This window comes from Rhinopithecus bieti, unplaced genomic scaffold (genome assembly GCF_001698545.2).
Source record: "Rhinopithecus bieti isolate Rb0 unplaced genomic scaffold, ASM169854v2 scaffold_17429, whole genome shotgun sequence".
NCBI lineage: Eukaryota > Metazoa > Chordata > Mammalia > Primates > Cercopithecidae > Rhinopithecus > Rhinopithecus bieti.
This window is the reverse complement of record NW_016808905.1, coordinates 537562-562349: the sequence shown is the minus strand read 5'-3', so window position 1 is coordinate 562349 and position 24788 is coordinate 537562. Positions and strand designations below refer to the sequence as shown.

The 24788-nt window shown below is 42.4% G+C and overlaps 1 protein-coding gene across 3 annotated transcripts in view; it reads right to left on the bottom strand.

Moving 5' to 3' along the window:
• CMTM8 (CKLF like MARVEL transmembrane domain containing 8) overlaps positions 1–24788 on the bottom strand; it is a 127337-nt gene that overhangs the window by 65286 nt on the left and 37263 nt on the right. The window contains exon 2 of one of the 3 annotated variants that reach the window (XM_017887686.1): positions 23968–24036. The exons of the other annotated variants lie outside the window; for them this stretch is intronic. Within the exon in view, the coding sequence (XP_017743175.1) occupies positions 23968–24036 (69 nt within the window). The remainder of the gene's footprint in view (positions 1–23967; positions 24037–24788) is intronic. 3 annotated transcript variants of the gene reach the window in all.

Sequence of the window (24788 nt, the reverse complement as noted above, 5' to 3'; positions counted from 1 at the left end):
TTGTACAAAGATATTTATCACAGCATCCAGAGTTGGAATCAACTTTGGCTTCCATCACTGGAAAAGTGAATAGGTAAAAGGTGGTAGATGCATACTCTGACTAATCAATGGCTCTAATTAAACTCCCTATGCAATGTCACTTTTCAGCTCCTCCCATCAAGTGGTGGAGTCTATTTCTCCACACTTTGAATCTAGATTGGACTTGTGGATTGGACTCATGCCTTGGTTTAGCCAACAGAATATGGCAGAAATGACTGTGTTCAAGTTCCAAGTATAGGCCTTGAGCAATTTTCCTCCCTTGAATTCCTGGCCTTGCCATCAGGTGACCAAGCTCAGGCCAAACTGATGAAGGGTAACAATAATGTGCCATGGCCCTCTTAAATCATGCAGTCTCCAGCAGATCACAGATGAATGAGTGACACCAGCTGAGATCAGCTGACTCAGACACAAATCAGCCAAACCACTCAACCAACCCCACAGACTCATGAAAAAGGAGTGACCATTGTTTTAAGTCACTAAGTTTGGGATGGTTTATCACAAAGCATACTAACTGCTACACACTCCAAGGAGTATCAGGAAGCAATCCGAAGCAACAGAATAGATGGGTCCACAACAACATGAATCAATTTTAATAGCGTAGAGTTAACTGGAAAAGAACTGAATGAGATATCTTAACACAGTTCCATTTACGTAAGTTATCTATAGTCAATACACGTTTTATTTTTTAAAAAATATGCAAAATTAAAGAGTTCTATTATGTTTAACCCATGAATATGGTTGCCAACGGCATGGAGGAAAGAAGGCACAAATGAGGAAACAGTAGGAGGCCTCCATGGACCAAGGATGATGCTGTATGAACTGAACAGTGGGATTTCTCAAACCTCAACACTTAGTAATGCCTACTCATCTGGTAAATCCCAGCCCAAATGGGGCTCCTGTTTATAGCCTGCTGTGCCATCTTCTCTCAGATCATTAAGGTTTGCAGATGAATAAGAAAGTGTATTTACCATAGTTTTGTAATTGTCAACAGCTGTGATCTAACCAGCTTTGAAGGCAGGGTCTAGGACTTCATTTTCTTGGAACACCTAGTATCTCATATACTGCAAACATTTGTCAATAATATGCTTTCTATCCTTTGAAGCAGTTTTTCCAACCTTGGCATTAGTGACATTTTGTATGTGATGCCAATACCACGCCCCTAGTTGTGACAATCAAAAATGCCGTCAGTCACAGGAGAATGGCGTGAACCCGGGAGGCTGAGCTTACAGTGAACGGAGATCGTGCCACTGCACTCCAGCCTGGGTGACAGAGCGAGACTCTGTCTCAAAAAAAAAAAAAAAGAAAAAAAGAAAAGAAAAGAAAAGTCTCCAGTCATTACCAAATGTTCCCTAGGGAAAAAAAAAACTGCACCCTGACTCTGAGAACCACTGCCTTAGCCGCTTGAGTCCATAAAGCCACAACTCGAAGATGGCTTTGTAGAAACATTTAATGTTTGAAACAAAAATGTTTGAGATCAAGAATTACATCACTCTCTACCTAATACTGCCTAAGGGAGATTTAGATTGCCAAAATATTTCCTTCTTAAAGAGATGGTTCTCAGCCACTAGCCCAAACTAATGTTTTAGTTCACTACCCTATGGGGAAAGATTAAATACAAAATTCACTTGGGCTTTCTCATCTATGCAGAAATATTCCTCCTCATAAGCTTTAGTCAAATCTTTTATTTACAAAGTTTAAATCTGTCTCCTTAAGTCAATGCTATAGGCTGCTGATTTCTGTCATACTGCAGAAGCTGTTTATCTAGCTAAGGCTGCTAAAGCAGATGTTCCTACTCTGTACTATTAACCGGAACATGAAAAACCAACACGTAACCAAGCTGAAAGAATTCTGCCTCATTTATCTTGTGTGTGCCACCAGGGCAAACACCAGGCATTTTAATAACCTCATCTGGACCTTCGGCAATCATTGCAGGCTACTAACTCCAGACAAATATTTGCCTTGGAGGTTTCTCTACAGAGACAAGTAAACTAAGCTTCTTTTGTTCATATAGATTGAGTATCACAATCTAGAAAATACAGAGCACTCACATAATTCATTTCTTGTAACTATACAAATAAAGGAGTAATGGAAATGATTCTGCAAAGAGCTGATGGAACACATTTCCTTTATACTTTTCCTTTCCCCCATGCCACCTCCAACAACAAGTCAAAGCAGAACATCAGTGGATGTTACAATCAGAGAGGCCACGTCTGTTGGGGAAGAATTCATTCTCTTTGTCTCAGAATAGGACCCCCATTTTCACCCCCCTGCCAACACCCAGACTTTTACATGAGAATAGGGTCCCTTTTATAAGACCTGGCAGATGCTACTGTAACTAAGTGACCAAACTTGGCAACACTGATTTTGGTACAACCAATCATCATGTGATCACAACCAGACACATGCCAGCACCACCTGGGCTGTATTCTTACCCAAATGGTCTAACAGGCTGGGGATTTTTCCAGATTAAAGGTGACTAAAGAAACATGGCAACTAAATGAAATCTGTGGATCCTTGACTGGATCCTCAAAAGGCTGAGGTAAAGGACATTGTTGGGACAATGCAGGAAATTTGAATATGGACTGTATCACATATTAGGAATTGATGCTAAATTCCTTGAGTGTGAAGGTATTAAAGTTAATTTAAATAATTTAATAGTTATTGAACGATTTTTGGGAAATACATACTGAAATACCTAGGGACTAAATGTCAGGCCTGCAACTTCCCAGTGGTTTAACAACAACCACAACAAAAATAAGATCATACACATTCACACAGAGAGAGAAAGCAGATGTAAAAAAATGTGAACTGGCAAATATAAGTGAGGGAGTCTACAAAATTTAAGCGAAAGAGTCTATATTGTTCTCTTGTCCTATAGATTTGAAATTTTTCAAAATTACAGTTGGGTGGAGGGGGGAGAAGCTCAGTTGCCATCAATGTGTAAACAAGCCGGAATGTTTCAGAAATGCAACATAGGGGAAAAAAGTATAAGAACCAAATAGTATTTCCTGCCTCAAATCTGAAGATAAGCAACCCAATTTACTTTTAAGTGTTTGGAGGCATAAGATAAAAACAAAAATGAAACACCCGAATCTAATCCAACATGTTTGACCCTATCACCATATTAAGAACAAGCTGAACTCAGACATTTTTATGCATCAGAGTTCTCAAAAATACTAGAAATATCTCACTGATATGATAATGGCCTTGAAGATTTATGCAGACACGAAATGAATTCCAAGCAGAGCATTAAAGTAATCTTCATAACTTGTTAACACAACTGCTCTCAAGAGAATGTTGAGAAATCTTGCCAGGAAAGGCCTCCAGTTCCCAGCAAGCAGTAACTATCAGCAACTTAAGAAGACAAAGATCTTTTTTTAAAAACCTTACTTATTTGCAACCTACATTTATTTTGGATCCTAGACTTGTGCAATTTGGACATTCAATTTAGAGTTTATGTAATAGTGATCGAAAATGATGTGCTGAAGAAAGGGAGAAAGCTGTGCAATCGGGCATGTGATTTTAAGAGCTGGGGGTTAAAGAGACAAAATTGGTTTAATAAAACAAAATGGGGCCACCTGGGTATTTAAGTGTGCGACCAGGTCCCTCTCCAAAGACAACAAAGTTCTACATCTAATGCCCCAGGGTTCCTCTGTTCAAATTCAGCCAGTCAATTTCATGCCATGGGTCTTGAAAGATCCTGAAGTTACAGATAAAACTTGGTGTGTATGCGCACAGGTTTCCAAAGAGAGGGACCTAGCCTTCTGTTCTCAACAGATTCCTCACCTCCTCAAATAGGTGAAAAACCTATGCCTTGTAAAATTTGCTTCAATCTCTTCTCTAGGCTTGAAAATCCAGGGAATTCCGAGCACTCACAAGTCTACTTCTAAATTCAAAAGGGCCTCTGATTCCTTCTCTTCTACTTCCATCTGTCTCACCACTGTTCCGGCTCTGTTAGGGGGCCAATCGCCTTTTGGGAGCCTTGTTTCATCTCATCCTCCCTTAGGCAAGGAAATCTTTGTTCTCAGACTTAAAACTAACTTTGAACTGGAAAGTGACCTAAGAAGTCGGGAACAACCATAAACTGAACAGCATACAGGGACAGTCAATTCCATTTTGTACTTTTCTATCCAATGCTGTGCTACTTGTTCCAGTAAAGAATTAACTTGAAGGTAGTTATTTTGTGGGGGTATTTTGTTTTGTTTTTGAGACAAGGTCTTTGTCACCCAGGCTAGAGTGCAGTGGTTCAATCATAGCTCGCTGCATCTCCAATTCCTGGGCTCAAGCAGTCCTCCCACCTTAGCCCCCACTCCAAGTAGTTAGGACACGTGCCACATTCCAGCTAATTAAAAAAAATTTTTTTGTAGAGACAGGAGTCTTACCACATTGCCCATGTTGGTCTCCTGCCTTGGCCTCCCAAAGCGTTGGGATTACAGGCATGAGCTACCATGTCCAGTCTACGCTATTCTTATTTAGGGAAAAAAAAAAAAAAAAAAGTCAGCAGTCAGTGATCACTGTTAATTCCACCAAAAGGAATTTGGGTCTACTCTATTTTGTGGCAAAATTCTAGCACCGGAAAGAATATTAATGACTATGATTCAAGCTTTTCATTTGACATATGCAAAAACAAAAGTACTGTGATTTACCCAATGTCACATTGCTGTTTAGCCAGACTTGAAACGGAAACCTCTTGACACTCAGTCCAATGTTCTCTGACATCTCCTGCCTTTTCACACTAACGCCCTCTGAAAAATACCGTTTTTCTCTTTTGTTTGTTTGTTTCATATCAATGATAAGAACTGCTGGATGGAAACCAAAATCATTAGTGGAAAACTGTATGAGATTTCAGGAATCTCCACTGCAATGTCACCATTGATGCTGGGAGGAGTCACACTACAGCTTGATCAAGTTCAGGTAGGCAGAGGACCCCTCCCAACGACTGTGTCTCCCCATCCCTCTTCATCCACCACTCTCCCTTGACCACTTTCTGCACCACTGGTAGGAGGGAAAGATAAGGTGGAATCCTTTTGCCCATATATTGAATGATTATTTAATTGCCCTGTTTCTAGTTTTAAAAACAAAAGGATAGAAATTTATATATTGTTATTTAAAATGTCTTATGTTGCTTTACATATATATGGCTGTCAAAGTATAATTTTTTTTTGAAAAGGTCAGCTCTTGACTCATATAGAGTATGCATATGCCAAAGATTCTGTCACTTGATGAGTTTGTCAACTTAAGCAGAATGACAAAGCTGGCTCAAAGGTGGATGGCACAGAAACCTAAGTAGGGCAAAAAAATCTGTGGAAAGATGAATGCTGGAATAAGGCTGGAAACTTAGAAACAAACCTGGTTAATGTCCTGCCAGGCATAAAACAGTACCCCTGATGCTCCTTTTCTGCCTTAGAAAATCCTTCCCATCTTAACTGGACAAAAATCATTTGCAATTTATTAATCTCAGCCATTTGTTTTTGTAAGATCTACAGGTGAAGGATGATTTTGTATTTTAAATAGTTGAAAAAACTAAAATAATTTTTTTTTTAGATGGAGTTTCACCCTTGTTGCCCAGGCTAGAATGCAATGGTGCGATCTTGGCTCACCGCAACCTCTACCTCCCAGGTTCAAGCAATTCTCCTGCCTCAGCCTCCCAAGTAAATGGGATTACAGGCATCTGGCACCACACCCAGCTAATTTTTTGTATTTTTAGTAGAGACGGGGTTTCTCCATGTTGGTCAGGTTGGTCTTGAACTCCCGACCTCAGGTGATCCACCTGCCTCAGCCTCCCAAAGTGCTGGGATTATAGGCGTGAACCACCGTGCCCGGCCTAAAAGAATATTTTATAACATAAAATGAAACATGAAAATGCTATGACATCCAAATTTCAGTGTCTATAAATAAAGTTTTATTGGAACAGTGTTAGGGCTCAGAAGACAATACCCTAAAGTAAGGACTCAGAAGCAGTTTCTCTCTGACCTTCTCCTGCTTGCCTCTCAGCCTCATTCCCCTTTCCCCCAAAAAGGCAAGCCACAGATACTAGAATCCCTCTTCCCCAGTGGAGGTCATGGAAACCAAAACCCTTTTTCCCAAAGCCAGTCATAAAATCTAAAACTTTCCCCTACTTTTCTGTGTAAGAATTGGCCACGAAGAAATAATCTGACCGACCTTGTTTGGTCGTAGGTCATAAGACCCCCATTCCAGAAAGGGTTCTGCCCCATACCTGGAAGAAAATTATGCTGCAGAGAGTCCAAGAAGAATCTGAACAGACAGCCCTTGCTGGGTTCCCTCTCTCAGCCTATTAGCATTAGATCATACCCTTTTGGTCCAACCACAGTTCCACACAGCTATCCATTCATCATCAAACTTAAGCATAAAAATGGACAGCTTCCCCAGTATCTCTGGGTCTTCCATCTGAAGACTCCTGTGTCATGTAAAACTATGATCAAAGAAATGTGTTATGCTTTTTGTCTGTTAACCTTTTTGTTATAGAGATGCTGGCCATGATTTTCATGATGGAGAAGAAAGGCATCATCCCTTTTTAGCATCTACAGTGGCTGTATCCATTCACTTATGTATTACCCGTGGCTGCTTTCACACTATGATGGCAGAGTTAAGTAGCTACGGAGAGTACATATTTTGGCCTACGAAGTCCAAAATATTTACTATCTGGCCATCTGCAGAAAACATGGCTATGTTTTCCCTAGAATATCAGATGATCTTTGCTGGGTTTGTCAGACAATGTTGTTCTAGCAGGATATTAAAAGGGCATTCAGTCATCTTCTTGAACCTTTTTCTAAGTTTCAGGTAAATTTTTCTTGAAGACTATAGTCAATGATAATTTAATTATAAATTTAAAAAGAAATAAGAGTATAACTGGATCATTTGTAACTCAAAGGATAAATGCATGAGGGAAGAAAAAATGTGGAAAACCACATTTTCCAAGATGTGGTTATTATGCACTGCATGCCTGCATCAAAACATCTCATGTACCCCATGTACATAAGTACCTACTACATAGCCACAAAAATTTTTTAAAAGTTTTCTTAAAAATGACCTAATACAAGTTTATATTTTCCTCTTGAATCAATGACTCCTATAAAAGGGAAGTTGATCTCTGCTGTAGAGACAGCTGAGCTAAATAGAATCTTGGCATTTCAGTGGTTAAACCAAGTACTCCAACAAGTTTACAAAATACAGAGTAACCTAAGCCAGTATTTTCACTGATTCAAACCAACCGTCCTTTTTAAATTCTTCTCCAAAAGGAAGGAGTAAAGGAAGAAAAATTAACATTTTGAAATCGTGCCTTGAAATTTTCTCACCTCACACTATATGATAATACAGGCTCTAGGCCCATGGGCTGCTTTCTATGAAAATACGTCAGGACTCTGAGGTGTGATCCCAAGAGGGATTTGAAGCAGCAGTCTGGAACAGGCACAGTGGTTCGTGTCTATAATCCCAACTCTTTCGGAGGCTGACGTGGGAGGATCATTTGATTTGGCTTGGGCAACATAGCCTGGACCCCTGTCTCTTAAAAAATAAATAAATAAATATATATATATATATGTGTGTGTGTGTGTATGTGTATATATATGTGTGTATTATGTATGTGTGTATATATATGTATGTGTGTATATATGTGTGTATATATATGCACACATACATATATATACATATACACACATACACACACACATATATATATATTAGCTGGGTGTCGTGGTGCATGCCCCTAGTCCCAGCTACTTGGGAAGCTGAGGTCGGAGGACTGCTGGAGCTCAGGAGAAGGCTGCAATGAGCTGAGATTGCACCACTGCACTCCAGCCTGGGTGACAGTGAAACCCTGTTCTCAAAAAAAAATTTTTTTTAAAAGCAGCAATCTGATAAGGAGCTAAATGGTAGAAGAGCAAGTGAAATATGAAGTCAGGATGGTTTCAATTTAATTAGCAGAAGCTGGATATAAGAAAAATACCTAGCAAGGATCGCCCTGGAAACAGACCAAGAGTTCTTATTCTGAAATTTTTTAAAGAGAACGAAAGATTTCAGAAAGTGAAAAAAAAAAAAAAGTCATATGTTTATAGTATCTCTGTATTTTAGATCCTCAAATATTTATATAGAGTTTTTAATTAGGGGCTGGACGTGGTGGCTCACGCCTGTAATCCCAGCACTTAGGGAAGCCAATGAGGGTGGATTGCTTGAGGTCAGGAGTTCGAGACCAGCCTGGCCAACATGGCAAAACCCCATCTCTACAAAAAATACAAAAATTAACTGGGCATGGTGGTGGGAGCCTGTAGTCCCAGCTACTGGGGAGGCTGAGATAGGAGAATCGCTTGAACCTGGGAGGCAGAGGTTGCAGTGAGCCCAGATTGCGCCACTGCACTCCAGCCTGGGCGACAAAGCAAGACTCCAGCCCCCACCCGCATCCCCCCTGCCCCCCGCCAAAAAAATAAAGGTTTTAGTTAGGGGATTAGAGAGCTTTTATTGGCGTTCTGAGCAATGGCTGCTGCTAACGACCGTGAAACCAGCTGAAGAACACAAGCCAGACTTCTTTACCTCGGTCCTTGAATTTCTCATCATCTCCAAATTTAAAAATGTTATTCTTATCCAGGGTTCCCTCATAAACACTTCAAGTCCTTAAATTAGTACCCAGCCCATTTTCCCAAATCCTTCCCACACACAAACCTTATTTTCCCCACCCACAGACCTTTATTTTAAACTGCCAAATCCCCCTGAGTTTAAGAACTTTATTTTTCCTTAACTTCCACAAGCTGGTAATTAACTTTCCAAATGAGGCTGGGGAACAATAGAAGAAATTGTTATCTTTCACCATCAATGTTTTGCACAAGATGCTGTGATGACACTGCTGGGATTTCAGACAGACAAAGCAGCCTGGCATGTCTGTGCCACCCTGAACAGGGCTGCTGCTAGCCACAGCATTCTCTGTGCAAGGCTATCACTGTATTCCCCAAGGTGAGCTTTAGTCACAAATGTTGGTCATAGATGAGAATGGCCTCATCAAAGTTTAGGTACAGGCCAGTTACTGTGGCTCATGCCTGTAATCCCAACACTTCAGGTGGGTGGATCACCTGAGGTCAGGAGTTGGAGACCAACCTGGTTAACATGGTGAAACCCCATCTCTACTAAAAATGCAAAAATTAGCTGGGCATGGTGGTGGGCATCTGTAATCCCAGCTACTCGGGAGGCTGAGGCAGGAGAATCGCTTGAACCCAGGAGACAGAGGTTGCAGTGAGCCGAGATTGCACCACTGCACTCCAGCCTGGGTGACAAGAGTGAAACTCCATCTCTAAATAAATAAATAAATAAATAAAATAAAGTTTAGATATCCCCAGACTGTGTACATTCAAGTGAGGAAATGATGTAATCTTTCTTCAAACCCAGAGGGCAATTTTCTAAAATCATCTTTTGCACCAACACATCCTAAGGAGATGTTTTCTCTCTGATCAATGGCTAGACCACAAACCTTCCAGAAAACAACCGTCCTAGGAGAGCAAACATATGGGGAGGGGGCGGAGAAGGCATCCTGAGGATCCCTTATTTACAATAACAAAAATGTGGAGATCATGGTGGATGGCTCTGTTGCCCTCTACTGGCCAGGTCAAGCATCACCAGCCACAACAACACAGCCAGCTGCCCTGGTTTTTCCCTTTGTGGTTTAATTAGGCACTGCTCCTCCTCCCAAGGAAAACCTGGGTGAGAGAGGCAGGAGGCCCCCGCCCATGGAACCTCAGATCTGGTAGGAACATCTAATGCAACACGGGCATATTACACAACCCTAAGGGGTGCCATTCCTGTGGAATACATCAACAGAGCCCTTGCACTTAAGCAATCCTGCAGCCCCAGTGGGTCATTTAATAAATGCCCCAGAATGGTAAGTGATCATTCCAGGGTCATCAGACCTGCGATGGACCAGAAGCAGGACCTGTTGCTTGTCTCAAGGGAGTGGCAAAGGGAAACAAGATTTCTACAAAGGAAAACAGGTTCCGACTGGGCTGGCCCCTGTGAGGAGAGCCAAGTCAGAACATGTATCTACTTCCTATTCTACGCTTCAGCTATCCATCTTTCTAATCTGTCTAGCCATAACTCATTGTGCCAGGTACTCATTGCAGATACATACCAGGCCAGGTACTCATTGCAGATACATACCACCAGATGGGTGAGACGTGCCTACTCCGGAGGGGGCTGAACAATTAGCGAGATTCAGACAAGTAAACCAGCAATTACCCTATAATGCTGTAGAAGTCTGGGTCAGGTGTAGTGGTTCATGCCTGTAATCCTAGCACTTTGGGAGGCCGAGGTGAGAGGATCACTTGAGCTCAGGAATTCAAGACCAGCCTGGGCAACATAGTGAGACCTCATCTTTATTTAAAAAAAAAAAAAAAAAAAAGTCTGAAGCAAAGAACTCCTGATTGTTACTGAGCACAGAGGGGCTGGCACATGACCCCGACTGAGGTGGGAAAATCAAGGATGGTTTCCTGAAGGCAGTGACATACAAGAGAGAACAAAAGGATTTAAAGGATATATAGATTCTAGCCAGGTGAGATAGGCATGGAAACCACTACAGGCAAGTAGAATAGCAGGTAGAATAAAGCAGAGATGAGACAGCATGGAGCATTCTAGGAACTGGAGGTCCTGTGGGGCTGGAACATATGGTGGATAGATATCCAGGCAACAAATAAAGCCAAAGAGAAAGGCGGGCCCCGGACGACACAGGGCCTTAGAGTCCAGGAAAGGAGTCTGAACCATAGCCCAGAGGCCACAAGGAGCTGCTAGGGGTTTAAGCAGAGGAGAGACCTTAATAGAGGTGGGTTTGGGTTTCCTCCATTGTACTAGGCTCTGAGAAGGTTCCATGAAGGGCAGCCATCCTTCCTGCCCCCAAGGAACTTACAGCTCCTTAACAAAACGATATACAGTAGTTGGATCTATACTTACTACTGTATCATTTACTTCTATTCATTGGGTGTCTATCACCCTAATTGGATGCAAGCTCCACAAAGGCAGGGATTTTCTGTTTCCACTGCTACATCCTCAGGTGATTTTTTTTTTTAGACGGAGTCTCACTCTATTGCCCAGGCTGGAATGCAGTGTTGCAATCTTGTCTTACTGCAACCTCCGCCTCCCGGGTTCAAACAATTCTCCTGTCTCAGCCTTCCGGGTAGCTGAGACTACAGGTGCATGACACCATGCTCAGCTTATTTTTGTATTTTTAATAGAGACGGGGTTTCACCATATTGGTCAGGCTGTTCTGGAACTCCTGACCTCAGGTGATCCACTTGCCTTGGCCTCCCAAAGTGCTGGGATTACAAGTGTGAACTACTGTGCACAGCCTAAATCCTCAGTTTTTAGATCTATGCCTGGAACAAAATATGTGTTCAAATAATTGCTGAATAAATCACCATTCACTTCCTATAAAGTTTGTTCTTTTTTTTTTTTTTTTTTTTTTTGAGACAGAGTCTTGCTCTGTCACCCAGGCTGGATTGCAGTGGCAAGATATCAGCTCACTGCAACCTCTACCTCCCAAGCTCAAGAGATTCTTCTGCCTCAACCTCCCGAGTAGCTGGGATTATAGGTGTGCACCACCACGCCCAGCTAATTTTTGTAGTTTTAGTAGAGACAGGGTTTCACCATGTTGGTCAGGCTGGTCTCAAACTCCTGGCCTCAAGTGATCTGCTTGCCTGGGCCTCCCAAAGTGCTGGGATTACAGGTGTGAGCCACCGCATCAGGCCACAGTTTTGTGTTTTAAAGAACAGACACAATATTTACCGCGTACAAAGGCACATGGAAGGCAGGGCAGAAAACAAGAAGACAGATCTGCCCTCGAGGAGCTGATGTTTATTAAACGCCTATCTGCTGCTGCATACTTCATGTGGCTTCTCCTAGGGAAGTATTGTTCCCATTTTATAGGTGAGAAAACTGAGGCTCCAAGAAGAAATTTGACCAAGGATCCAGAGGTAGTAAGTGGTAAGACTGGAATTCAAAACCAGACCTGTCTGACCACAGACTCCCACCTGGCTCTGGGCAACAGCTATGTGACTGGCAGCTGCACAAGGCAGCAGCACTAAGCTAGAGGGAACGTGGAGAAGGATGAAAATGGAGCGTAAAGCACAATCAGAAAATGTTTCTTGGAGAAGAAGGCATCTGGAAGCCTCACAGGATGTGAAAATGTCCGAAGTGAAATGGAAGAGCATTCCTGACAGAGGGACAGCAAGCACAAAGGCCTGGACACAGATGAGCACAGGACACTTGCCACTCAGGGAAAAGCAGACTAGGCTGAGTTCACTTAGCTCCTTGTTCACGCTACGTAAGGCTGGATCAACGTTATGCAGGTTAAGAAACACGAGACACTTCTCACCTATGGGATAGGCAACAATTCAAACGTTTCACAATCCTGTTGGTGAGGCTGTGGAGAAACTGGCCTCTCAAGTCACTGCTGATAAGAGTACCAAAGGGCACGACTCTCATGGAGGAGAAATCTGGAGGTGGCCACCAAAATGAGATGTATTTACCCTTGATCCTGCAACCCCAGTTCTGGGACCTAACCTAGAGATACACCCACACAACCGATACACCTGCACAACCGATACACCTGCAGAACCGATATATCTGCACAACCGATACACCTGCACAACTGATACACCTGCACAACCGATACACATGCACAACAGATACACCTGCACAAAGAAGAATGACACATGAACAGGCTTACTCACAGAGCACAGTTTGTTTGTTTGTTTATTTATTGAGGCTGAGTCTCCCTCTGTCACCCAGGCTGGAGTGCAGTGGCACAGTATCAGCTCACAGCAACCTCTGTCTGCCTCCTGAGTAGCTGGGACTACAGGCATGTGCCACCACACCTGGCTAATTTTTGTATTTTTAGTAGAGACGGGGTTTCACCATGTTGGCCAGGCTGGTCTCGAACTCCTGACCTCAGGTGATCCACCTGCCTCGGCCTCCCAAAGTGCTGGGATTATAGGCATGAGTCACCACACCTGGCCTATTTATTTCTTGAGACAGAATCTCACTCAGTCACCCAGGCTGGAGTGCAGTAGCACGATCTCAGCTCACTGCAACCTCCGCCTCCCGGATTCAAGCAATTCTACTACCTCAGCCTCCCGGGTAGCTGGGATTACAGGTGTGCACCACGCCTGGCTAATTTTTGTACTTTTAGTAGAGATGGAGTTTCGCCATGTTGGCCAGGCTAGTCTCGAACTCCTGACCTCAAGTGATCCGCCCCCCCCTCAGCCTCCCAAAGTGTGGGATTACAGGCGTGAGCCACCATGCCTGGCCTGAGCACAGTTTAATAGCTACAGATTGGAAACAAGTACCCAACTAACCACAGAGGACAAGTTCAATCAGTGATGGCACCTCCACACCATGGACTGCCACACAGCTGCCAAAGTGAGGGCAGCCTCCACTGATTCAGAGATCTCTAGGATATCTATACATGTAAAAGTTAAATATATATATATACACACACACATATATGCACATATATACGCACATACATCATCTATTCTGGGATACATGTATCAGGATATGGACAGATGTCTATCAGGACACGGATATATATCTATCTATTAGGATATGGATATATGTCTATCAGGATATATGCATGTCAGGAAGAGAAGCTATGTATATAGATTGCTCAAGGAAAAGGGTGAAAATCAAAATACATGTTCGCATTTGCCTCTATTTGCATAAAGCAGTGGTTTTCAACTACATGTGATTTTGCCCTTCACAGAGCATTTGGCAACATCTGGAGACATTTTTGTCGCCATGACTCAGGTCAGGGGGTTGCTATTACTGGCATCTAGTAGGTAGAGGTCAGGAATGCTGCTAAGCATCCCACAATGCATACAACAGTCCCCTACAGCAGAGAATTATCCAGCCCCAAATGTCAACAGTGCCCAGGTTGAGAAGCCCGGGCCTAAAGGATAAACAGTATCCTTTGTTTATATAAAGAAAGAGAAATAAGAAACCTAAAGTTGTCATGTGTAAGAGGTAGCGTTAATGGCAGGAAGGCGGGGGAGAGCAAGATTTCTGTGCACAGCTTTTCATACTTTTGAACCATGTAGATGGATTACCTAGTCTATGCCTATTTGAAAATTGAGTTTAATTGAGAAAAGAGAAACACAAAGTTGCAACATATGGGAAACAGGAGTGGCTTTAGATCAAGACTCAGCTGGGTTTCCAGAAACTCACAAAGTGTCCTTGTCTCTTGGCCCCTGTCTTATCTGCGAGGCATCTATACGAGACGAGCTCAAGGTCCCTTTGAAATCTCCAATTTCACAATCTCCTCTGATTTCAAGCTGCCCTGCATGATGAAGGTGGGGACAATCCAAGGTGGCGTGGGTGGAATGTGGGAGGCAGACATTTCTACCACACACAAACTCAAGCTCATGAATACTTGGATTCTCCTGAACATTTTCTCCAATAATCTCTCCTTGAAACACAAAACATTCTGTTTCCAGGCCAGGTTGTTAAAACTCAAACCACAAGGTTGATCCGGATAGAAGGTAATGAGAGCTATAGATCTGCAGGAAGAGTTCAAGTAGATATAATCTTACCTAATTTATTTTTCCACTTTCCGAGAAAATATTTACATCCTATATGCAATCACCAAGTAATAAAAAACAACAGTAATACAGGCCATGAAACTAGTCGCGACTAGTTATACAGAGTGGCAGGGAAGGACGCCCCCTCTAACCATACATTCTAGGAACTAGGTTTAAGGAGGCAGGGCTTGGGACCCAGCCACACAGTCCCTAGATCACAGGTTTAACAGACCATACACCAGGCAGGTAATGGGTATCACAGGTTTTCTAGTGGGAAAGGGCAATTCAAAACTAAGGTTTCCAGATTCATTCCTTTATCCAGATTCCCTTGTGGCCATGCCAGAGTGGCTACTACTCATCCCTGTATTATCGCTTGACAGAATGCAGTCTGAACTGACAACCTACCTGCTTCACTTTCTAGCTATGTAGCTTTGGATAAGTTACTAAACATTTCTGAGGCTCAACTTCCTCATTTATATAAGGGAGAAATTATCTCATGGGGTTGTTTTGAGGGGAGTAAGTGCCTAATGACTTGTCAACAACTGACCTTCAATAAATTTTCTTTTCAGCTGGGCATGGTAGCTCACGCCTGTAATCCCAGCACTTTGGGAGACTGAGGCAGGCGGATCACAAGGTCAGGAGATTGAGACCGTCCTGGCTAACACGGTGAAACTCCATCTCTACTAAAAAAATACGAAAAAAAAAAAAAAAAAAAAAAGAAAGCAGGGTGTGGTGGCAGGCACCTGTAGTCGCAGCTACTCGGGAGGCTGAGGCAGGAGAATGGCGTGAACCCGGCAGGTGGAGCTTGCAGTGAGCGGAGATAGTGCCACTGCACTCCAGCCTGGGTGACAGAATGAGACTCCGTCTCAGAAAAAAAAAAAGAAAGAAAAAACTCTTCTCTACTCAAACTCACCTTTGCCTCTTATCTCCCATTTATCCTACATATTGTTAGCAGTAAAATCTTGAAAATAAAATTGGCCAGGCACAGTGGCTCATGCCTGTAATCCCAGCACTGTGGGAGGCTGAGGTGAGTGGATCACTTGAGTTCCAGAGTTCAAGACCAGCCTGGGCAACATGACAAAACCCCGTATCTATAAAAAATACAAAAATGAGCCAGGCTCGTAATTCTTCAACCATTTTACACTAGCTGCTGCAAGCCTTTGCTGGGCTGTAAGATTAGTTGGCCTATACTTGGTCTAACCAGATGCTTATATAATCAGTCTGCCTTGTTCTTCTGTCATCAGCCCATGACAAATGATTGTAACTCGGTATAAATGTGACTGCAAACACAAATACAAGTGTCTAGCCTGAAATCACCCAGAAGCCCTTGGGCAAATTTTGAATTCCAGAATTTGCTTGAATTGTTAAAATAACACAAAAATGTGTTTTTAATGCTTGAAAATACAAGCACTGGCCCTAGTCTGAGAAACAGCAGCAAACTTGGATCAGGTCTAAACTCCATGTTCCGGCACCAAAGTCCTCCAAAGCTGGCCTTTGATTACCTGTTTCACATATAACACATTTTAGAAGCAGTTTAATATACATGTACGTTATCCATACTCACACAAAACTGTGATTTGAATTATAATTACATGGAATGTGTTTAGGAACTGACTGACATCTTACAATACTGATGCTTCCTATTCATGAACATGGTACAGCTTCCCATTTATTTAGATCTTTATCTTTCTATGAAGTTTCACAGGTTTGCTCCACAAAGGTAATATAGTAAGTTTTAGAAATTATATTTGCAAACTGTGTATTGTTTGTATACAGAAGTGGAATTGACTTTTGTATTATGATCTTACATTGAGCAATCATGCTGAACACTATTTTGTAAATTCTCTTGGATTTTTGTTGCAGATAATACTGATTATGCATAATGACTGTTTGTTTCTTTTCTTTCTTTTTTTTTTTTTTTTTGAGACAGGGTCTCACTCTGTCATCCAGGCTGCAGTACAATGGCACAATCTCAGCTCACTATAGCCTTAACCAGGCTCATGTGATCCTCCCAAGTAGCTGGGCCTACAGGTGTACACCACCATACCTGGCTACTTTTTGTATATTTTATAGAGATGGGGTTTCACCATGTTGGCCAGGCGGACCTCAAACTTCTAAGCTCAAGCAATCTACCTGCCTCAGCCTCCTAAAGTGCTGGGATTACAGGTGTGCACCACCACGACTGGCCTCCTTTTCCTCCAATCCTTATATTTCTTATTCTTGTCTTACTACACGGGTTAGGGCCTCCAGTACTACGATGAATATAAATGGTAATAGGATCCTTATGTTCCTGATTTTATAAAAGAAAGCTTCTAATGTTTCATCACTAAGTATGGTATTTGCTGGAGGTTTGGGTGGCTGGTCCTACATTTTCTATGCATCTATTTCAGTTAGACTGGCTTTCTTATTAATATACTAGCATACTGGCATCACGGCTAATACTATTACCTCAGATAATATTTCAGGTGTTGTGCTCAATACTGTATATTCTCTCCCCTCTCCTAGCCTGGAAGGATCCCTCCTTTCTTTTCTACTATCCATCCTTCAAGGCTCCTTTCTGATCCCACCTCCTCCAGGAAGCCTTCTCTGACACCATAGCTCTCTGAAGCTTCCTGACTTCTTACTCATTTGGGGAAAAGCCATCAGAGTTTGTCTTAGAGGCCATAGAGTATACAGCAGAGTTCATTCTCAAACTCGAGGCCCAAAAGACAGTTTTGATTAGCACACATAGTGTTGGTTAATTCAGTGTTTTGAGAATTTTTAAAGAGGAGGTTAATCAGGAGATTTTAAATTAGAATTCAGATTTAGGGCATCTCTGAGAAATCAGATCTGTTATCACTTGGGCTTTCCCTTCTTTATGGGCACAACCAGCTGTAGAAAAGTAGCAGTGCCCTCTTCAGACGGAAGCGTCAGTCTCCGGTTCATCACAAACCCACTGCTCCCTGTTGCCTTACAACACACTTTACTCATATATTCTGCTTTCCTGGCCCCTGTATGCAGTTGATTTTGTGACTTCTGGTACAAAAGAAACTGCAAGACACAAAGTACCACACTGTGGCTTTGTCACTTACTGGTATAATCTTAGGCAAGTCACTAACTCTTTGAGCCTTTTCATGGTTTCCTCACCATGAAAATGAGCTAATGGCGTGTACCTCAGCTAATTCATAGTGGTAGGAAATTCAAATGAGATAGCTCATTGGAAACCAAAAGGTGCTTTAGAAATGACAGCTGTGGCCGGACACGGTGGCTCACACCTGTAATCCCAGCACTTTGGGAGGCCAAGGCAGGTGGATCATGAGGTCAGGAGATGGAGAACATCCTGGCTAACTTGGTGAAATGCCATCTCTACTAAAAATACAAAAAATCAGCCGGGCGTGGTGGCATGCGCCTGTAATCCTAGCTACTTGGGAGGCTGAGGCAGGGGAATTGCTTGAACCAGGAAGGTGGAGGTTGCAGTGAGCTGAGATTGAGCCACTGCACTCCAGCCTGGGTGACAGAGCGAGACTCCGTCTCAAAAAAAAGAAAGAAAAGAAATGACAGCTGTATAGCCTACTCAACACAGTGAGACCCCCATCTCTACAAAAAAGTTTTTTAAAAATTAGCTGGGTCTGGTGGGTGCCTGCAGTGCCAGCTACTGGGGAGGCTGAGGTGGGAGGATCACTCGAGTTCAGCAGTTCAAGGTTACAGTGGGCAATCACGTCACTGAACTCTAGCCTGAGTGACAGAGCAAGTCCCTGTCTCTAAAAAAATAAAAAAAGAAATGATAGCGGTATTTTCTTCTACTTACTCTCATATATGAAAGTCAGTTCCTCAATTAAGTTGTAAGCTCCTTGCGAGCAAGATCTATCATGTAAAATCCTGTGTTAGCAGAGTCCTGAACACAGAGAAACAAAGATGTTGTCAAAAGACCATGGATTGCAAGTCAGGCCAACTGTGTTCAGATTCCAGGTCTACCTATGCGATACCTGGCAAGTGACTTAATCTTCCAGAACCTTAGTTTTATGATCCATAATAAAATATGTCAAATAAATAGTATATATCATGTGAATTAAAATTTTGTAAATACTTTTTTTTTAAAGTCATAAACGGATTAGCTCTCTCTTGCCAAACTTCAAGCACGGAATACTGTCTGGTGAGGGGCACTGGCATATGAACATATTTCCAGGTTCTTTAGTGGTTTTCCTTATAATCCTACCAGCAGCCTCCAGATAGTTTTCCTATCTCCTTCACTCACAACCAAAGTCTGAATCAATATCTCTTCTACCATCTCCATATGGTTGAGGGAATACATTAAATAATGAGGGATACATAAAATAATGTGCACTTTTATTCAAAGAATAATTTTCTAAAATATTTATTCGGATTCTCACAATCTAATCGAACACAGAAGGCATTTATGTATTCTAATAAAGCCTTATTTCCCTAACTCTCATGTTTTCATTTAACTTTACTCTGAATTGGCACTTCCTTGTAATTCCTATCATACATAAAGACAAAATATACAACTTTTCTAGATTTCACCCAACCTATATTAAAATTTACTTGAACACTACAAAAATAAATCAGCTAGTAATAGTTTAATGGTATTAACAGTTGAAGGATTTCAAGATTTTAAGAGTGAGGGCAGTATCACATTGGTCCGTAATCTATTTAGGAGCAAGATATCTGAGGGTTTTAGGTAAAACTTTGAAAACAAAATTTATGACTCTAACACGTTCATTCTTATGAAGACAAAAAGTTGAAGAAAAATTTCAAATTCAGAGAAGTAAATAGCTGTGTGTCTGAAAGAATGTAGATGATCTTACCTTTTGTAGATTCAAACATTAAGAAGGTGCCCAATAAAACTGATGGTTAAATGCCAGGCACCTTAAATTGTTTCATTGTAGTCCTCAAAGCAACTTTGTAATGGATTGGGTCAGTATAGTTACTTTAGACAGAAAAAGGAATTTAACAGCTGTTAGCTAACCCCAAATTAAGCAAAGCAGCCACAAGTAGGACGCCACTGCACCTCACCTTTCCACCTTTAAAGCAGAAGAAACCAAGTTTCAGAGGACCTGAGAGATCTGCCCATGCTCAGAGCTGAGAGGTTATCAGGCCGGGCTGCAGCCCACATCTATCTGCCCTTTCTAGCAGACAAGTGCACCTGGACAACACGCTACAGCGAACTTGTCCAACCTGCGGCCATTGGGCTGCCTACAGCCCAGGATGGCTTCAAATGCAGCCCAACACAAATTCATAAGCTTTTTAAAAACATGAGTTTTTTTGCACCGTTTTTTTCAGCTCATCAACTACCGTCAGTGTTAGCGTATTTTATATGTGGCCCAAGACAATTTTTCTTCTTCCCGTGTGGCCCAGGAAAGCCAAAAGATTGGACAGCCCTGCTCTACAGCAAGCTGCCTAGAGCTGAGAACATGTGTGTTACACCTTCCTATGGGAAATGGTGCCAATCGTACAAAGCCTCCCATGTAAAATGCATGCTGGGTTTATTTGGGCCACAGGAGCAGCCTTCATCCCAGCCCAGAGAGCAACTCATTGCACAGATATGCTTTTGTGGGGAACATTAACTTTGCCACAAAATCATATAGTTTCCACAGCTTCTTTGTGTACCCCAGTGGCCAGCAGTGTGGAGAAGGAGCTTGCCAAAAGTGACAGTGCACAAACTGTGGACCTGAGACCACATCTAGCCTACCACCTATAAGCTAAGAGAGACTTTTATACATTGAAATGGTTGGAAAGAATTCAAATTACAGATTCATAAAAAGTATTATTTTTAAATTGCAATTTAAAAGATTTTAAGTTGCATTTTTAAATGCACCTCACTCATTCATGAACCGATTGTCTCTGGCTGCGTTTGTGCTACAGTGGCCAAGGTGGACCGCTACAAGAGACCGCAGGCTCTGCAAAGCCCGAGCCACTACTATCTGACCCTTGACAGGAAAAGTCTGCCACCTCCTGGAGTTGAGTGTTTGCTTACAGAAGGTCCTAAGCTTTAGCTACATTATACACATTTAATTCTCCCATTGTCCTGAGAGGGAGGTATTGACCTAACTGCAGACCGCCTGAGAGGATTTAAGTCACCTGTGTCCACAATTACTCTTTCATCCAAACATCTGACTTCAAAACATAGGTGCCACACACTGTGCTAGGAGACAGAGAATTTAGCAGTGAACAAAACAGACTCAGCTTCTGCTTTTTCCTGGGGGAGAAAGGCAAAGAACAAATAGGTAGTTAAGAATTATGTTAAATGCTAGGAGAAAAAAGTCACCTCTCAGCTGGGGTAATGGGGGATTCAATCCAACTCTGTTGCCAATGCCCTGCTTTTTAATTTTGAATTACAGACTCATCAACAGTGTAGACAGGTCTTATATATCCATCACCCAATTTGTCTAATTAGTGGCACCTTATGTAACTACAGTACTTTATCACAACCAGGAAACCGAAATGAGCGCAATACACTTCACATAGATTTCACCCATGTTTACACATACTACTACTATTATTATTTATTTTATTATTTTTTTTTGAGATAGAATCTTGCACTGTCACCCAGGCTGGAGTGCAGTGGCATCATCTTGGCTCACTGAAACCTGCCTCCCAGGTTCAAGCAATTCTCATGTGTCAGCCTTCTGAGTAGTTGAAATTACAGGTGTGTGCCAACACGCCCAGTTGATTTTCATATTTTTAGTAGAGACCAGGTTTCACCATGTTGCCCAGGCTGGTCTCAAACTCCTGGCCTCAAGTGATCCAACCGCCTTGGCCTCCCAAAGTGCTGAGACTACAGGCAAGAGCCACTGCACCCAGCTGTACTATTATATTTTTGTGTATAATTCTATGCAAGGTCCCTGCTTTTTACTACTATATTACATAATCCCAAATTGAACCACCTCTAGCATGTACCCAAAGTGGCCCTGAAAGCAGTTAACATTTAGGTACCGTTCTCTACCCTCCCTGAGGAATCTCCGCTTGCTCTTGAACCAGGTCATATGACAAAAGGTGTGTCCCTTCATCACCTTTGCTGGGGCCTCTCAGATTCTGCATTAAACTGCTCATCAAAGTCAGGACTTCAATTTTCCCCTTTACAAGGAAAGCCACATGAATCCTGTGTCTGTATTTCTCCCAATTTTCTTGAGAACTAGACCCAGGACACCACTCAAAATTCCTAATGTAACCGCCCACATGAGAGAACGCTCAAAATAGAACCAGGAATAAACAAAAACAAAGGCCTTTCCCTCACACAACTGACAGGCTTCTTCCTTTCTTGTAAGAAGAACTGTAATGCCATTCATTTATGCAGTAAAATATTTATTGAGTTCCTCCTGGCTTCCAGGTACTGGAGCACAAAGATGAATAGATGCAGTTCACGCCCCCTGCGAGCTGTGGTCACAGGCCGGGCTGGAGACAGGCACCAATCACCTAGAGTGTCTACTCAAAGTCCTACGTCCACTTTGAAATGATACTATATAGTTGGCTACTAGGATTTTTCAATAGATAACCCAATGTGATGACTAAAGGGGAAAAATTATGAGATATAATGCACAGGCTGGTAGAAGGTGAGGACAAGGTGAGGCAGCCCCACCCTGCTCCCCTGGGCACTGGGCTGGCAGAGGGCATCCAGCTGCATGTGGGATCACAGATCCCAACTTAACCCTCAAGACTCCCTCATTGCTTCCTCCTGTTCTTTCAGGCCAGGTTTCTTGTTTTCCACTCCTGTTTTGTTAAATCTAAGTGTGTATACATATATATCTATTTTTTGTTGTTTATTTTTGAGACGGAGTCTTGCTCTGTTGCCCAGGCTGGAGTGCAGTGGCACAATCTCGGCTCACTGAAACCTCTGCCTCCTGGGCTCAAGTGATTCTCCTGCCTCAGCCTCCCAAGTAGCTGGGACTACAGGCATGTGCCACCATGCCCAGCTAATTTTTTGTATTTTTAGTAGAGACAGGGTTTCACCATGTTGGCCAGGCTGGTCTCGAACTCCTGACTTCAGGTGATCTACCCACCTCGCCTCCCCCAAAGTGCTGGGATTACAGACGTGAGCCACTGCGCCCAGCCTGAAGTGTTTATTTGTGTGTGGGTTTATGTATACTCGCAAAGCTACTTCAAATCCTTTTTGGAAAGAAGTGTGCTATAAATATTTACAAATGGAGTTTCAGAAAAGGTGCTACAGTCATCTGGAAACACCTAGAGCACTGTTTTCTGGCCATAAACTAAGGGCACATCTGAGTGCCTGCCTGGATTGTCTCATTTCTTGCTTATTCCTCCTCGGGGCCTCCCTGACATCTTAGTTCTCCAAGCGTGGAGGGTGGGACGGATGGGAGGGGAGGGGATGTGTGTGGGCATGTAAAAAACAAGTTTTTTTGTGTGTTAAGATAAATCATGAAAGGCAGACACAGTAAACATCCTGCTGTGTAGGAGAGACCCATATGATGGTCAACTGCCCGGCCTGAAATGCCTAGACGTGTCCCGGGATCAATGGCACCTCAGTAAACTGTCCCCATCCTGTTCCGCAGGCTCCAGCTCATGCATGGGGAAGGAAGCTAACTCCCCTGGGATGTGCTGGTCACGTTACATGCGCCTGCGATGTGCAGTTCCCCGACTGCAGTACAGACGCCAGACAGCAAGCGCTCAGTCTGAAGAGAAGAAACTCAAATGGCTTTTCCCCCAATTAAGAGCTAATTCACAAAGTTTTGCTGTATGACATGTTATAACATGATAAATCAGAGTATCCCAAGGTGTAAAAGAGAGAAAAATGTAAGTACAGTAACAACAGTAAGAGCAGGTACAAGATGACCACATGCTTTCCAAGGCTAAAGCAGGGATTCTCAACTTTTTTCATTATCATGCTCCCCCTAAACATTTATAAACATTTTCTCCCCTGCATGAAAATTATTTTCTTTCAACATTTATTTAGTGCCTGTTATGTGCAATTTAAGTCCTAAGGATAGAGCAATGAAAAATACAGTTTCTACTCTCACAGAACTCATGTTCTAGTGGAAGCATCAGACTAAAAAACAGTACATATGTCAGATGGTGACAAACGCTATGGAAAAATATTAGGTAGGCTAAGGAGATAAGGGTTAACTTATTACATAGAGTGTTCAGGGAAAGGAGGTGCTGAAATAAGACCCGGAGAAAGTGGGTTCTAGGCAGGAGGAAGAGAAAATACAAACGCCTAGAGCTGGGGCATGCTTGCTGTGTCACAAAAGCAGCAAGGGGGCCAGAGCCGCTCACCCAGGAGTGGAGCGTGGGATATGAGGTCAGAGAGGTAAGGGAGGAACCCATGGGGTCTTGTAGACTGAAACTGAACAGACTGGCTCTCTCACTCCAAATGCAATGGGAAGTGGAATACCATGACACATCTTACCAGGATATCTCTGGCTGTTGTGCTGAGAGCAGACTGGTGTAGGGGGTCGGTTACAGGCAGGGAAATCAGCTAAGAGGCAATATAAAAATAAGACAAGAGAGAATGTTAGTTTGGTTGAGGGTGATTATACTGCAGGTGGTAAGAACTGATAACATTCTGGGTATATTTTTTTGAATTTCTTTCTAATATCGCCAAATCACCATTCTCATAGCTAAAAATAATTAACGATAATATCCAATACCCAGTCAATATTCAAATAACCCTGAGCATCTCATAATTATTTTATGGTTGCTTGGATCAATATCCAAATATGGTACATATATTGCAACTGATTGACATTTCTCTCTTAAATCTCTTTTAATCTATAGGCATCTCCTCTATTACTTTTTCTTTAAAATTTGCTTTTTGAAAAAACGGGGTCATTTGTCCTGTACATACAATCTGGATTTTGCTGACTGTGTCCTCATGGGTTCTTTTAATATGTTTCTCTGTTCTCTGTATTAACCCAAAATTGATACTTAGCCTGAGTTCCCTATGAGACATATTAGAAAAGACGGTGAGTGGGCATATACAAATCTGGGATCCAGGGGAGAAGTCTAGGCTGAGGCTAGAAATGAGGACCTATAGAGAGAGTTGAAAGCCATGATTCTGAGGGAATGAATGTAGATGGAGAAGAGGAATGTTCTAAGGCCTGAGCCCTGGCACTCTTGTGTTTACAGCTGGGGAGATAAGGAGGCACCAGGAAAGAAGATGAGGTGCACATCCAGTGAGATAAGAAAAAAAAATTAGGACAGTGACCTTTGAAGCCACAAAAATAAGAT